The sequence below is a fragment of the Patagioenas fasciata genome, chromosome Z (assembly GCF_037038585.1).
Source record: "Patagioenas fasciata isolate bPatFas1 chromosome Z, bPatFas1.hap1, whole genome shotgun sequence".
Lineage (NCBI taxonomy): Eukaryota > Metazoa > Chordata > Aves > Columbiformes > Columbidae > Patagioenas > Patagioenas fasciata.
In genome coordinates, this window is record NC_092560.1 from 9,883,748 (window position 1) to 9,898,310 (window position 14,563).

Sequence of the window (14,563 nt, forward strand, 5' to 3'; positions counted from 1 at the left end):
AAAAGCTGTGTGGGAAGAGCAACCAGCCCTAGCTCTTCAGGGTCATAAAGATGAAGTCTGTGACATAATGCCACAGAGAGAGAATGGGAGAACATGTACCTCTTCCACACTTCGATGCTCAGGTGTAATGGGTGGTGATGCCATCCTGCTAAGGAGCAAGCGCTTTATCTCCCTGTGCTCACTCTGGCCCAGAAAACATGGGAGTGACCTTTAGTCCAGAACTTGGCATGTGGTGAGGAAAGATGCGAACAGTGCAAGCAACATGGGGAGAAGACCTTACATCCTCTACAGTTGGTTACTAGCAGAAAAGATTGACAGAGGTTAATTTTGTTGATGTAAAGCCACTGCTTCCCCTCAGCCACGCATGTCACGCAGTCTGGCCACACACAGACTAAAGAAGGAGCAGAAGCTGTTTCTGGAGAGGCTTCCTGACTTTTTGTCGCTGTCCTCGCTCTCAGATGTATTTCTGTGTGTCAGCAGCCAGAAAGAAGAGGCTAGAAGGAAAACTACTTAACCAGAATGTAACTGGGAGAGAGACTAGTTTAGGTCAGAGATAGAGGGTAGGCTACACTCCCTTGCTACTCTCTTTAGCTGCCCCAGAGTTCAAGAAGAAGGAACTGAGGATCAGATTTGAACGTATCTTTACCTCCAGTGAGAAAGACCTCAGACAAACTAAATGGTCAAACCAAAAAAAGAACAAACAAGGCAAGTCCTGTTCAAAAATGCTGCGGACAGACATGAACCTTAAATCTTTCCAGCTCTGTCTCACCTGAACTAACACTTGCCTTGGCAGAAGAATCTAAATCTTGAGCAGCTTCAATTTTGAATGCTTCAGTTTTAATTTCTCCACTTACACCTCTCCCTAAATTGCTGCCAAAAAGTCCTTCAAGCACAAAGCTGTAATTTCTGGGCCCTCACTCACATGCTCCTCTGATAGTCTTTCTGATACCAAGATCCCTGTTCATCACTGCTCATCAGTGTTGCCACCTCCAGCTCTGTCTATTGCTTTTGCTAACAGAGACATCTGCCCTGAAGAAGACACCAGCTCTCCTCAGTCACTATAGACTTAGTACAACCCTGATTTCTCCCTGCAACTCGTACTCAAGCTCTTTTCTTCCACTCTGAATCTCTCTAACATCAGTCACTGCAGCTGCTTGTTGCCTCCATGGAAACTCTCACTATTACACACATTTAAAATACCACTGATTTGAAACAAATCAACAAAAACCCAACATAAAACCAACAAAAAAAACATGGCAGTTGTAGAAGAGCAGCTGAAGAGACATCAGGAAGAAAGAGGTGAGAAGCCAATGGGTGGAAATGAGAATGAGGAGGTAGAAGGCTTTATTAAAGAAAAAACATGAAACCTTTAAGTACAGCGACAAAAGGAACAATGCATTGAAGAGCTCCTGAGACATCAGAAGCTGTGCTCTTTGGTAACATATCATCATGTCTTCTACCAAGTGCATTTATTTAGGCACTACTCTCTCTCCCAGTGCCCAGTCAATTATCTGAATACATCACACTCAACCTAATTTGCTTGGAAGATGTTCATATTACACATGCACACTCATATTCCCCCAAACCCTTTTCCACTCCTGTGTTTTTTAAAGAATATAAGAGTTTCAATGGAGGGAGCCCTTGGAAGGACTCATGGCTCTATGGAAACACAGATACTCAGCCCACCTCTGAAGGTTTTGCTCTGTGGATCCTGTGCATCCAATAAAGCCACACATTTATAGCCCTGTGACTCAGACTCTGCAAAACCATCCTTCATCATTATATCTTAGGGGGTGTTGTAAAGGAGTTCTGTATCATTAATCCATTTTACAACTTAAGAGGTGGGGGTTGCAGGGAAATTTATTGTCTGTTGCCATGGAATCAGGAACAGGCTCAGAAGCAAGCTGCTTCTGAGAAAACCCAGGACTGGCCTTGATCTCCCAGTGAAGACCCCACAAAGCCCGCTGCTTCAGGCATCTACTGCCTCTTGTGTCTGCCGGTTTCACCTGTGAGCATCCTGCCCAAATACTGTTCCATGAAGACTTAGAAGGAAGCCATGGGCTCTGAGCATGCAAGAAGAAATTCAGTTCCCAGTGCAGAAGTACTCTGGAGCCTCAGGACTCCTCCCTAAGGACACACGGGATTTCTTTCTTCCTCGCTGCTTCACAACTATCAGTTTTCATCTAGACAACAGCCAGCTCAGAGCCTGGCATAAAAGAGAACAGTAACATTGATTTGTCCCCAACACAGTGACTTGCTTCTCATTAAGGATGTTCTTCTGTGAAAGGAGGAAGATATACAGTAGTATAAGCTGCTGCTGCAGTTTAGGTTAGAGGCAGCACACCCAAAAATAGCTTCAGCCCTGCTGAATGGCAGGCAGTTAATAACAAAAAGTGCATTGTTTCACAGTGAACTTCAGATCCAAGGCAGACAGAAGGATAAGGTCAGGCAAACTGCATCCTGCAGCTGTCTAGGGGACTGACATGAGAGCTCTGGGGTATATCTACCCTATTACAATAAACTCATTGTGTGTATAAATCTTGTAAAGCTTTATTTGCTGAACTAGAGCCTTAATTTGCTGAAATAAAGCCCTAATTTCATTATTTAGCTGCCCACTGTGAGGTGTCGCCATGCTTTAAATTAAGCTGTCAGCAGAAGCTGATCTGCGCCATTTGTTAACTGCAAATTATGCAGTTCCAAAGTAAAAGTCACTGGTAACAAATTCATGAAGCACATTGCATTTCTTAATACATGAACTGGAGAGAGGCTACTCGCATGTTATCAGGGCTTTGCAGGTATACAACTTAATCACATGGATTTAAAAAACTAATACAATAAAATGAAACACAACACACACCTTAGTCACCCTGCCAAACTGAGTCAGGGAGGTCTGAATCCATGATCCTGGGGTCCTGATAGCAGCTGTATACAAACAGACTAAATCCTTGACTGAAACTATTCACTAAATAGTGCTAAAATCATTTATAACCTCTATTTGCAGTGCAAATGATGAACGAGAGCATGGAAGCAAATGCAAGGTGTTCACAAATGCTGAACGGGAAATTATACACGAAAGGGTGAATAAAAACACAAAAGGCTGTGTGTACAGAAGTTGGGAAACAGGGAAAGGAGGCAGAGGCCCAAGAAACAACTATTTTCCTCCTCAGGTTTCTCAAAGGTCCAGTATGTAAATGGCAAATTTTGGCATCAGAAATTTGTAATAAAACTGCTAGGAGGGGTGGGTAAAAGAGGGAGGAGAGATGATGTGACTGAAAAATAGCAGTGCAGCACCAATATTTTACACAGAAAAAGCTGCTTCAAAGCAATTGCACACCACCTCTTTGACCTGAAAATCTTCAAAATAAATGTCTGTGGAAGCAGCTATAAAAGGTAAAGAGAAAGACGGAAAAATTGCAACATATATCAAAGTCAGATGTTTCCAAGCTAAGCCAGCTTTTTTTCACTGATAAAGGAATTGATTTTCTAAATACAGGGAACATAGCAGGCTTCACCTACATAGGTTGCAGTAAAGGACTTGACATACAAGTTGAGAGGCAGCCCTTCACCACAAAAGCGAATATCTACCAATGTGGAGAATTCATGACTGGCTCAGGAAGCAAGAAGAAATTTTGGTTCTGCTTCCTGTTGACAAAGAACCAGGGAGGGATTTAAGACAAACCTCACCATTCAAGGTCTTCACTAAACTTACAAGGGGAGAATCCTGGACAGTTCTTGAAGGCTTGAGGAAAACAGAGAACAGGCAGAGAGCATAGTAGGAAAGATAAGAAAAATCAAGGAAAATAAACATGTGGCTTTGCCAATATCCAAAAGGAGCTGAGGCGTTTTGGTTTTGCTTAATTTTTTGCAGCACTATCAAAGTGCGAAAAAGTGCTTCACTTTGTATACACGAAGAAAAAGCAAGAGGGGAAAAAGCTCACGTCCAGCAACCAAATACCCCAACCAAATACCAAAAGATCCCACGGAGATAATATGACAAAGGTGCTTGTATTTCACACCACCAAAAGATTGCCTGGAGTTTCCCTTTTCGCTTCTTTCTCCTTACAAAATCTAAGTGAATGTTCAATGAATGTTCAATCTATACCTTTCTGTTTGTTTTGTGGAAAGCACATTTAAGCTACTATTCTTAAAACTCCAGCTCTTCCCAGCAATTCTTGTTACAGAGTCAGGAAGGGATAAGAAGCCTCTTTGCTTTTCTAAAATTTGGGAGCAGTAATCCTCAAAAGAGGATTAGCAAGAGAAAATGTTTAGCAAGAGAAAATGTTTAGCAAGAGAAAATGCACACTGGGAAATCCATTGATGAGCAAGCTGGTAGTCTCCCCAGAGCCAACCATCCAGGTAGTCACTTCCTGGAACAAGCAGCTGTATGGAGGTAACTTCCCTGATCATGCAGCATAGGCTACAGCTGCTTAGTCCATGCCATGTTTTCAAAATGCAGGTGGAATGTCAATGAAAAATGTGTGGTTATTTTTAGTTCCTTTCATAAATTATTTCAAAGAACTCTACTTCTCTCATTTTACTGCAGAGGCAAGGAAAAGGTTTGGAAGAAAACAAGCAAACGATCAGTGTAGTTTGACATAAGATGAACACTTTAAGCCATTTCTAATAACGTTAACTTCATTTTTCTCAGGAAAACAAATATAGCTGCAAAGCCAAGATTGATTTCTCTAGCAGGGTTCATATCTACTTCTCTCTGAGAGTCCACTATATCATCGTTATCCCCTTCTCCTCCACCAGAAGAGAAACAATAGATGAATGTTTAGGAATAAAGCTAGCTATAGAAAAACATACAGAGCAAGTGCTTAACCACCATGGTATAAGCTCTTTTAGTTCTGACCCCGCAGGCAAGAATATTTGATTAGGAGTTTGCAACATGCTGAATGTGCTGGAACAGTCAAACATCCCGGAGTGGCCCAGTGGACTCTGGTACCCCGCTTCTCTCCTAATGGCAGTTTACTATCTGTCAATATATCCTAGAGGTTATCTGAGGTTCAAGGGTATTTTACTTTAAACTACATTCCCATGTCTTTTGTTTTGATGAGCAGCACACAGGCCAGATCTGAGTAATGACCCACAGGTGCTTTGTCTCCACCCCCAGGTGTGGGAAAAGGTAGAAAAACATTCCCCTTCCTAACTTCCATGCATAAAACAGGAGGCACAAAGAGAGAAGGAGAAAGAAAATAATGGCTCTTCCTCCTTTGCAGCATATATTTGCTGCTGCAGACCTTAACATAGGATAAGTCTTTCACCTGCATGCCCTGAGCAAGTACCCTTCCCTGCAGCCAGGGCTGCGCTCCATGGAAGTGATACAACCCTTGTCACAGTCACAGCAGATGTTTTTGTTCCAGATGAAGCTCAAAAATTCAGCAGTGATGGAAAGAAGCGATCCAGATATTTTCAGCTCTTTGTTCTGTTGCGTCTTTTAACTCAGACTGTGAATTCAGACCCATCTCTCTGTAACACGCTGTTATACAAGGATGCTTTTACCTCTAAGAGTACGCAGCGATGGAGGTGCTGTGGTACTTTGTGGGCAAAGCCCCTCCTGGTCAGTGGCAAGCCGTATTTACCACTGCAGCATGCCAGCAGTGAGACAAGCCATTCCATCCTGTGCATGAACTTGAAACTTCTCAAGAAGTTCATGAAGTTCTCATGAAGTTCACCTGCATTACTATGTCCAGCTCTGGAGCGCTCAGTACAGGACAGACATGGACCTGTTGGAGGGGGGCCAGAGGAGCCAACAAGATGATCTGAGGCTGCAACAGCTCTGCTGTGAGGACAGGCTGAGAGAGCTGGGGTTGTTCAGCCTGGAGAAGGCTCTGGGGAGACTTTATTTCAGTACTTAAAAGGGGCCTATGAGAAAGATGAGGACAGACAATTCGGCAGGGCCCGTTACGACAGGAGAAGCAGTAATGGTTTTAAACTAAAAGAGGGGAGATTCAGGCCAGACATGAGGAAGAAATCTTTTGCAATAAGGGTGGTGAAACACTGGCCCAGGTTGCCCAGAGAGGTGGTGGATGCCCCATCCCTGGAGACATCCCAGGCCAGGCTGGACGGGGCTCTGAGCAACCTGATCTGGGTGAAGATGTCCCTGCTCATGGCAGGGGGCTGGACTAGATGGGCTTTGAAGGTCTCTTCCAAAACAAACCATTCTGTGATTCTATGAACATGAAGGAGGGAAGCCAGAACCCCTTAAATGTGCAGTTCAGAGCTGTCCTCTTCTTACTCTGCTGCTACAAGCAAGTAGTAAGTGAGGAAACAGCCCTCCTTATCTCTATACACAGAGGGATGCTGTTCGAGCAGCCATAAAAGGCTGTGAATTGGGAAGCTTTCAGAGGACAATTTTGTCAGTGTCACAGTGGAAATGCAACTTGCAATGGTGTTCTTCTTCCTGCTCCAAAAGAACCATGGGACAGTCCCCTCAGTAAGGTCTCGTAGGCATTTTTTCCACTTATCAACACTGTGAAAAAGGCATACCAGTTTGCAAGTACCGTACAAAGCAACTTCCAAATGGTTTAGTGACAGAACTTCTTCACTCCCTTCTCAGTAATTAACTCAACAAAATCTCTGACAAAAAGTAATACAATAAAAATAGGAACGTTATTTTGAAGTGGGCTCTGGGCTTTTATACAGTGTTCTCAGCTGAACATTATGTGGCAGAGCTATGGATGTTAAAATTAGAGCTGAAAAGAAAAATGCCAAAGAGATGGGCTGGTGAGGACCAATTTGTAAGTAAAATGGGTAGCTTACACAGAATAGCAATGATGGAATTATTCATATAAGGATTTGATTGGCATAACCTTTCTTGAACGGTCCAGAAGAAGCATTAAGCTCAGCGGAATAGGGTATAAACCCGCTCCAGACAGCATGATATGGCACATTTTGAACATTACCTTGCAAATCCCGAGGGGGACTATCCCTCTAAGGTGGAAGACGCCTGCAAAGATTTCACAGCTCAATTAATTTTGTGGTGTAGATTATTTGGATGTTTTGTTCTGTTTTGGTGCAAACAGGGACTAAACTTGCAGTGCTTAAGGATGCTTACCTATAAAACGTATTATTCTTCGAAGCAGTGGGTTCAGGTAACAGCACTCTCCAGTCAATATTGTTTTCTCTTGCATAATTAGGGTTTCTCGGGTTGACTTTATGAAATACATGGATATCTCACCAATAAAAATCTGCCAGGAAAGGGAAAGAAACAGAAGGTTAAAAATGACATAAGCAAACATTAAAACAAGGGTGTCTTGTTCCAGTCCACAGAACCTACCCCATTTCCCTGAAAATAAGACAGGGTCTTATATTAATTTTTGCTCCAAAAGATGCTTACTTTTTTACATTTATAGTTTCCTGGATGCTATTTAAATTGACTTTTTTTTTTTTTTTAATTAATTGCAACTAGGACTTATTTTTGGAGTAGGGCTTATATTTAGAGCATCATCAAAAATCCTGAAAAATCATGCTGGGGCTTATTTTTGGGGTAGGTCTTATTTTTGGGGAAGGTCTTATTTTCAGGGAAACAGGGTACCACACAGCAGTGGGTCTTTGGAATGCTGCACTTCCACAGCGAGGCCTCAATTATTGACTTGAGATGAACTGACATAGGCCCAACTCCCAGCCAAGAGAAGCATCTGTCATTCTTGCACTCAGTGGCAAGACACAGCAAATATTAGGCCTTCTTATACTAATTCCTGGGATACAGCATGCAAATAGAGCTTATGATTACTATGGATCACAGAAGCTCCCATTCTTATAGCAATTGGCATGGAATTTGTCATGTCTTGCTATTAGCATTTAAAATTTACTGACAGTATAGACTTCACAGATGGAAGACGTCGGTCTATCCAGGAAGTGAAAAGTAATTCTGTAGACCTGCACCCCAGCATTTTACCAGCAAGCCTAATCCATATGCTTCCTGAAGCCTCCAAACCTTCCCAAACTTATATTCATTTAAGTCTGCCAGATACAGGTTACAGGGCCCCTGTCAGCTTTGAAAAGAAACGTAGATGAAGGACATCCCAGCAATTGAAATCGATGTGAACTCACAAAACCTTTGGGGAGGTCAGTCAAAATCTGTGACAAATATATTTGTATTAACAAAGTAAAAAGTGACAGGGCAGGGATCCAGAATAGCCAGACACCCCTGATGGTACGGTCCCTGCCATAGCCTGGCCTGGTGACATCAGTGTCTCGGAAAATGCCTGGGACAAGTCCCAGGAGGAAAGCCATATGCAGCCACTGCTATTTACATAGAATAAATTTAGCCATTCAGCTACCGTTTGCACATGCCAGCTAGTCTGAGGGCCAGAGGATGACTTCTGGCCTGTTTGATTTACTGAATGCCCTGCTTTATTCATTAAAACATGGAAATTGAAGTCTTCAGGGATCCATTGATCTTTATGTTATCTGTGCTCATGTATTACGTACATTTTTGTGATCAGAACATTCATGATCTCTATGAAAATGATAACTGCTTCCCATAGGAGTAGGATCACTATTTTGTTTGCACTCAGAATTAAACTCTGTTGCAGAGAGGTCTATCTGCCCTTGCTAAAGCTGGACAAAATTTGATCACAGGCTTTACAGGCAGCAATGGTTCACTCAGAGTGTGCACATCTGAAAATCCCATCTATCATGTTTTGTCAGCAGGCTTCAGAAGTGGAAACTGGGAGCTTTTTAGAAAGACAGAGTTTGTAATGAAAGTCCTTAGAGAAAAAAATAAAATAAAAAAAAAAAAAGGAAGAAATGAGTTTTTAAAAACAGAGCACTCAAAAGAATTAATTTAATACATTATTGTAAGACACACAAGAGGAATCCATAGTGTTACGGAACGGTTGGAGAAATGTGTGACAAAAGTGCGTGCGCACACACATGTGCAGAGACACCCAGAGTTACTGTAAATATCAAGAAACTACTTTTAGTTCACTTTGACTGCTGGAATGGTATGTATGTTGTTTCAAGGGCAACAATTTATCCTTATTAAGCCAGATGAGCATCCTTATTGATTATTGACATTCAAGACAAGTATGATCAACCTCTTTATAATTCTAACTGCTGATGGCAAGAGATGTGGAGTTGTAAAATGTATGTCAATGATGGTATCTGGGGGTGGGAACCAACGCATGGGAGCCACACTGAAATATTGCCTTTATGCCATTTCACTCCATCTGCTCTTAACAGAATTGGCAAGCAGTTCAATAAGCTCCGCTCACTAACTATGGGGCTGAGAATTAAGAAAAAGGTCATCTGCACTAAAGCAGTTTTAAAGCAACACTTTTTTTCAAAGCATTTATTATTTGAATTATGATAATGTTCAGAAGTTTGAATTAATGCTTTGGCTTTCTGTCTGCCTGGATCTATATGTACACACTGAGAGACAATTCATGCCCTGCAGAGATTTTACTCTGTGAAGACATGGGTTAGTGGACTACAAAAAACCTAAATTTTTCAAATAAGATAGAGTTGGGTATAAAACATATTAATAATCCTCCTTTAACAATACATCAATTTTTAAAGTTTCTTTGCATCAGAAGTTATCTGAATACTTTCTCTCTTCAATTCCCACCTTTATTTCTACAAACTTAGCTGTCTGAATACTCCTAGCAACTCCCATGTGGATGGATTAGTTCCACTTAGATTTAGGAGTAAATTCTGCCAGGCTATAAATCTGTTCAATTTCATTCCACTCATTCAAGCAGACATATCCCAGATTTCCTATAGTGTAACAGATTGAAATGTGATTTTTTTTTAAGTGAAGAGCACCTTTGGTTTAATAGAGAGTTTAGCTGTATGGTAATAATGCTTTATTTGTGAGGTCATAAAGATGATTCAACATAACTGGACTATTCTTGTAGTGCTATCTCTGGCACTGAATTTAGTGACCTAAATTTGAGGATTTTGTTTCTTTGTATGTTTAATGTGGGCTCTAGAAAGTGAGCCTTACTGTCATCTAAAAATTCAATGGGGACCTGGGCAACTACTTCTGATAGCTAATCTAGCTGTGCAAAATTGAACATGGTCTTAATAGCTTCTCAAAGAACTGATTCTTTATTTGTTGTCTTTAGGCATTTCTGAAGTCAAGTAACTGCTGATTCTTGAGATTTAAAACCTGATGATTCCGCATCAGCAAGGGCCACATCCAGCCAAGTTGTCCAGCTGGCCTCCCAAAATCAATCACTGACACTGTTAAGCACCTCAGCTTCTGCCAGAACAGAATCAAGACTCCAGGAACTGGTACAATTCCTTTCTAAATCTGGAATATAAATACAGATACACAGATATGAGTGGAAAAAGAAAACGGCACGCAAACTACTTATTTCTGTTTGGGAAAACAAAGGAAGGTTAATTAATCATTGTATCATACTAACTTAGTGTGATAGTTGAAATGGCAAGAAAATTGCATTGGAAGTTGGGGACTAAAAGCATAGGTCTCTGTGGTCTGAGGTGATGTAGGCAACAGTGAAGCAAAGCTAGTGCCACTGGATCTGATTTTGTTCTTGGTTTCCTGAATGCAATAGCAGGTCAACTACACTAAGGTTACACTGCTTGGACACTCTTGCTCACATTCCTTCATACAACTATTAGGTAAAAATACTACAATGATGATGCAAAGCCCCAGTATGAGTGAGAAATACCGACCCAGCAGTCTTTTTTCCTTGCTTGTTTCAGCCCGTCCCTTGAGAAAATGTCTTCAATTTGTCCTGCCTTTCCATTACTGGCAGTGTCATCAAATTCAGCTCTCAGAAACCCCTGCTGCACATGCTTTACTTATTTCCTGGCTCTTCCTGAGCAAAGAGACAGATAAAGTCATCTGTCGCATTTTCATCTTCAACATCCTTTTGTCTATGATAGATTTGTAAATGATAGTCCTTTAACTAAGAACCAGGAGGTTGCAGACAAGTTGCATCCCAGAGCAGCACTCCTACAGGAGCCACAGTGGGGTGAGGGTGAAGGGCCACCTTGAAGAGTTATATTCAGTTTAGAAAAGTAATTATTGACGGTGCTGACAGCCAAGGATGGGCCCAGCCTTGTGCCTCAATTCAAATCCTCCAGCAAAGCTGAAGACTGCACCCCTGCTTTGCTCCACTGCCACGCTATGGCTTACCTCTCCTCCAGCAGCCAAAGTCTTCCTCCTTAGTCACACCTCTCCGAACTCCTGTGCCTACAGACTGCCACAATCCCGGTCCTCCTATATGTAAACTGGCTCACTACCAGGCACACATCTCACCTCCTTTTTTCCCCAGCTCCCTGTGAAAACTCACTACAGGTTCATCACAGCTTGGTCAAACTTCTCGTTCCTCTTCTCCAGCAGGTATGGCCCAACTGCCTTCATGCAGTCCCACATGCATCTCAACAGCCCTCCTGCCTCTCATTCACTCTCTCCCTGGGAAAACACAATTTTTCTATTTTTTTCACACTTCTGGCAAACACAGGGGTTGTGTGAAAGTTGCCACAGACAGTTTTCACTTCATCTGCAGTTCCTCACAGATAAAGAAGTGGGAGCATCAGCCAGGGTGCACAGAAGAGATGCAGGAGGCACAGATGTGCCCACAGCCTGGAATTGCCTGAAGTCTCCCTGTGAAACAACATCCTCCTGCTGCTTTCCACGAAAAAGTGCAACTAATGGTGCTTCTGATCACAGAAAGATGACGGAGATCCCATACTAGGAAGAATTATGTGAAGTACAGACAGGATCTGTCCAAGTTTTCTATACATTAAGTTTACATCATTCTGATTTCTGGGAGTTTTTAAACCTTTCAACTTATTTACTTTAACAGCATCCTTGTGACACAGTCAATCTTCATTATCACCACTTTATACATAGAAACCACATCCAGAGACATGCACACACAAAAATCTCTGCCAGCAAGCAGAACTCCACCTGTGTCTCAGAACACCATCACTCTCCGTTCTGCGCACGTTTCAGTGAGGTGTATGACATTTCCTGAACCCTCTACAAGATTGTGCCTGGCTGCATTTTTAATGTCACAAATAGAATTAAACTGATCAAGTCTGCAGCGTTCAAATAGCTGCCAAGGGTAGGAGGAGATACAAGGAAGGCACTGACTGGGAGACGAGCCATGTACAGAGCACTCAAACACAGAGGATATAAGAAGACGAAGGTTACAGGACTCTCAGACCCAATCAAACAGTTTCAAAATGACTCCACACAACTCTCCTTGAGAAAAGAAGTCTTGTCCACCAAAAGCAGGTGTTTAATCAGCACTGGCTTGCACTGGGCCAGAAGCAATTCTGCCCTTTTGCATCGCGGTGTATCTGACAGATGCATTAGCACAGCTGCCTGTCGGAAGGGAGACACTTCAGGCTCTACATGGGAGCTCATGGCTTCGGTCATCTGTCATTAGTAAAACAGCAGATTTTCACTAGCATTACAAAATGCAGAGGCACAGGACCACACAGTGATTTAGATGGGAAGGGGCCCTGGAGGCCTTTGGTCCAACTCCTACTCAAAGCAGGACCATCACAGCCCACAGCCTTGAGCGGTTACGTTATCAATGTCTTCAAGAATGGAGATCCCACAGCCTTGATGGTGGCACCGCTTCAGTGTTTGACTACTGTCATCATGAAAAGATCTTTCCTAATATTTGATCAGTTTCCCTTCTTGCAGCTTGTGCCTATTGCAGGGTAGCCTCTTGTGCTTTGCCTCCATTTTGCCTACAGTCCCCACTAAGAACATGGCTCATATTGACTTTCATTTACTGCTGTTAGTTCCTTAATTCCTTAGATCTCCCTTGCAGTTACCTTAGGCCGTGACAGTTATTGATCTTTAGTTCCACCTGCTACCTACAGGGTCAAATATTGACACTGCACAGCTGAGATGCCACAGTAAAACCTAGGTGGCAAACACTAAGAAACATTCATATTTAGAAAAGACACCGTAGGAGGCAAGTGATCACTGGGGTTCTGCCTTGGCACCCCCTCCAGAACACAGCATTTCTGCTGTGATCCACAACCAGGACCCTGACCCTTCCAAACTCTCAGGGATCTGCTCAGAGTTTTCTCAGACACTTTCACCTTTACCATCACCATCTAGACAGGTTTTCTCCCGCCCACAGGAAGCAATCTGTATTTTGCATAAAGGGAAATGAAGCTATGACTTCAGCCTAACACTGCAGAGCCAGCTCACCCACAGCCTTCTGAGGACAAAAATCTAATGTGCATTCAGTTACTTATTATCTCCTGGTGTTTCTTTGTTGTTGTTCAATGAAAGTAACAGCAACGAATAGTTAAAAGTCCTTTTCCAGAGAAAGAAAACTGACTTTTTTTTTTTTCTAATTCCAAGTTCAAAAGGGCCAAAATCTACAATTTGGTTTCCAGCCTGCCCCAAAACCACAAGTGCCTCATCATTGTGCTCAAAACCCACCAATTTACTGCGATAAAACCGTCTAAAATAATTATACTGAAGATCTGATTAAGAGACGAAATTTCCCACAGCTGTGTATTGTTCCTCAGAAATTGGCATGTGAGTGGGACCATTACAAAGTCCTGGAGACACTGGGAGGAGAAGCACCTGAAAGCGTTACATCAGACAAAAAAGGTGTATTTATTGTTTCCCAGAACGGTGTGTAAATACCAGAATATAAATATTCACACATTGTAATGGGCACACCTTTGCCTCACTCCTCGGTACCTCAGTTTGTCATTCACCACCTCACCAGCTGGGTCCTTGGCAAGCCTCAAGAAGAGGGAGACAAGCCACCACTCGCAGAGGACACCTAAGAGGCAGCAGGGGCTCTTCCTCCAGCCTTGGCCCGTGAGCAACCCCAGCTCCATTTCCCAACAGCAAAGCTGTAGCCAAACACCCTTGAGTGGAGGTGCCCGGCTCTGGGACCAAGCTGACATGGAGGTCCACGCGAGCACCATGTGTGGTACATCTCCTTGGAAAAGGGACATATCCTTCCTCAACAAGGAGCAAGGGGCACTCCAGGAATCGCCAGGCACCTCTCCATCGCACGGCACAGCGGGTGGAAGACTGCAGCGCAGGAGTCTGTGCTTTCTGGCAGCACCGTCACCAGCAGAGCCTGGGGATTTCTGCCTGAAAATGCTGGGAAGAAGCTGCTGTAACACAGGTCTGAGCTGCATGAGCCACTCTTGTTTTTCCCAGCATGTGCTGCTGAGCAGCCACAGGGGAATCAGTCAACACGGGCAGAAACTCCCCGGCTTCCCTTCTAGAAATAAATCACTGAAACAACACAGCTGTACTAAGCCAACGAAGCAATGTGGCAGAGAGAAGGGGAAAACCATCTAAAAGAGTGATGCTTCTGAAGCTTGGGAGGTAAGTGCAAACTGCAGAGGGAAGCTGGAACAGTTTCTTCCCGCTTCAGGTAAATTTGATCAGCACTCTAATTCATCTTCTAATTAATAATCAGATTAATTTGATTTGACTGATTCCAACATTATCTCAAAACACTGCACAAATTAACAGCACTGGCTAGTTAATTACATGTAGACTGCTGCTTCCTCCCTGGAAAGGGAAGGAGAGAAACTGAGGATTGCATGAAAACCGTAGTAGCAATTTCTGTTCTACTTT

General features: G+C 42.8%; 1 protein-coding gene across 4 annotated transcripts in view; it reads right to left on the reverse strand.

The window, feature by feature from the left end:
• Positions 1-14,563, reverse strand: part of PLPPR1 (phospholipid phosphatase related 1) — a 131,796-nt gene that overhangs the window by 14,677 nt on the left and 102,556 nt on the right. For all 4 annotated transcript variants that reach the window (XM_065861629.2, XM_071802580.1, XM_065861626.2 and 1 more), the window contains one exon: positions 7,061-7,193. In XM_065861629.2, the coding sequence (XP_065717701.1) occupies positions 7,061-7,193 (133 nt within the window). The remainder of the gene's footprint in view (positions 1-7,060; positions 7,194-14,563) is intronic.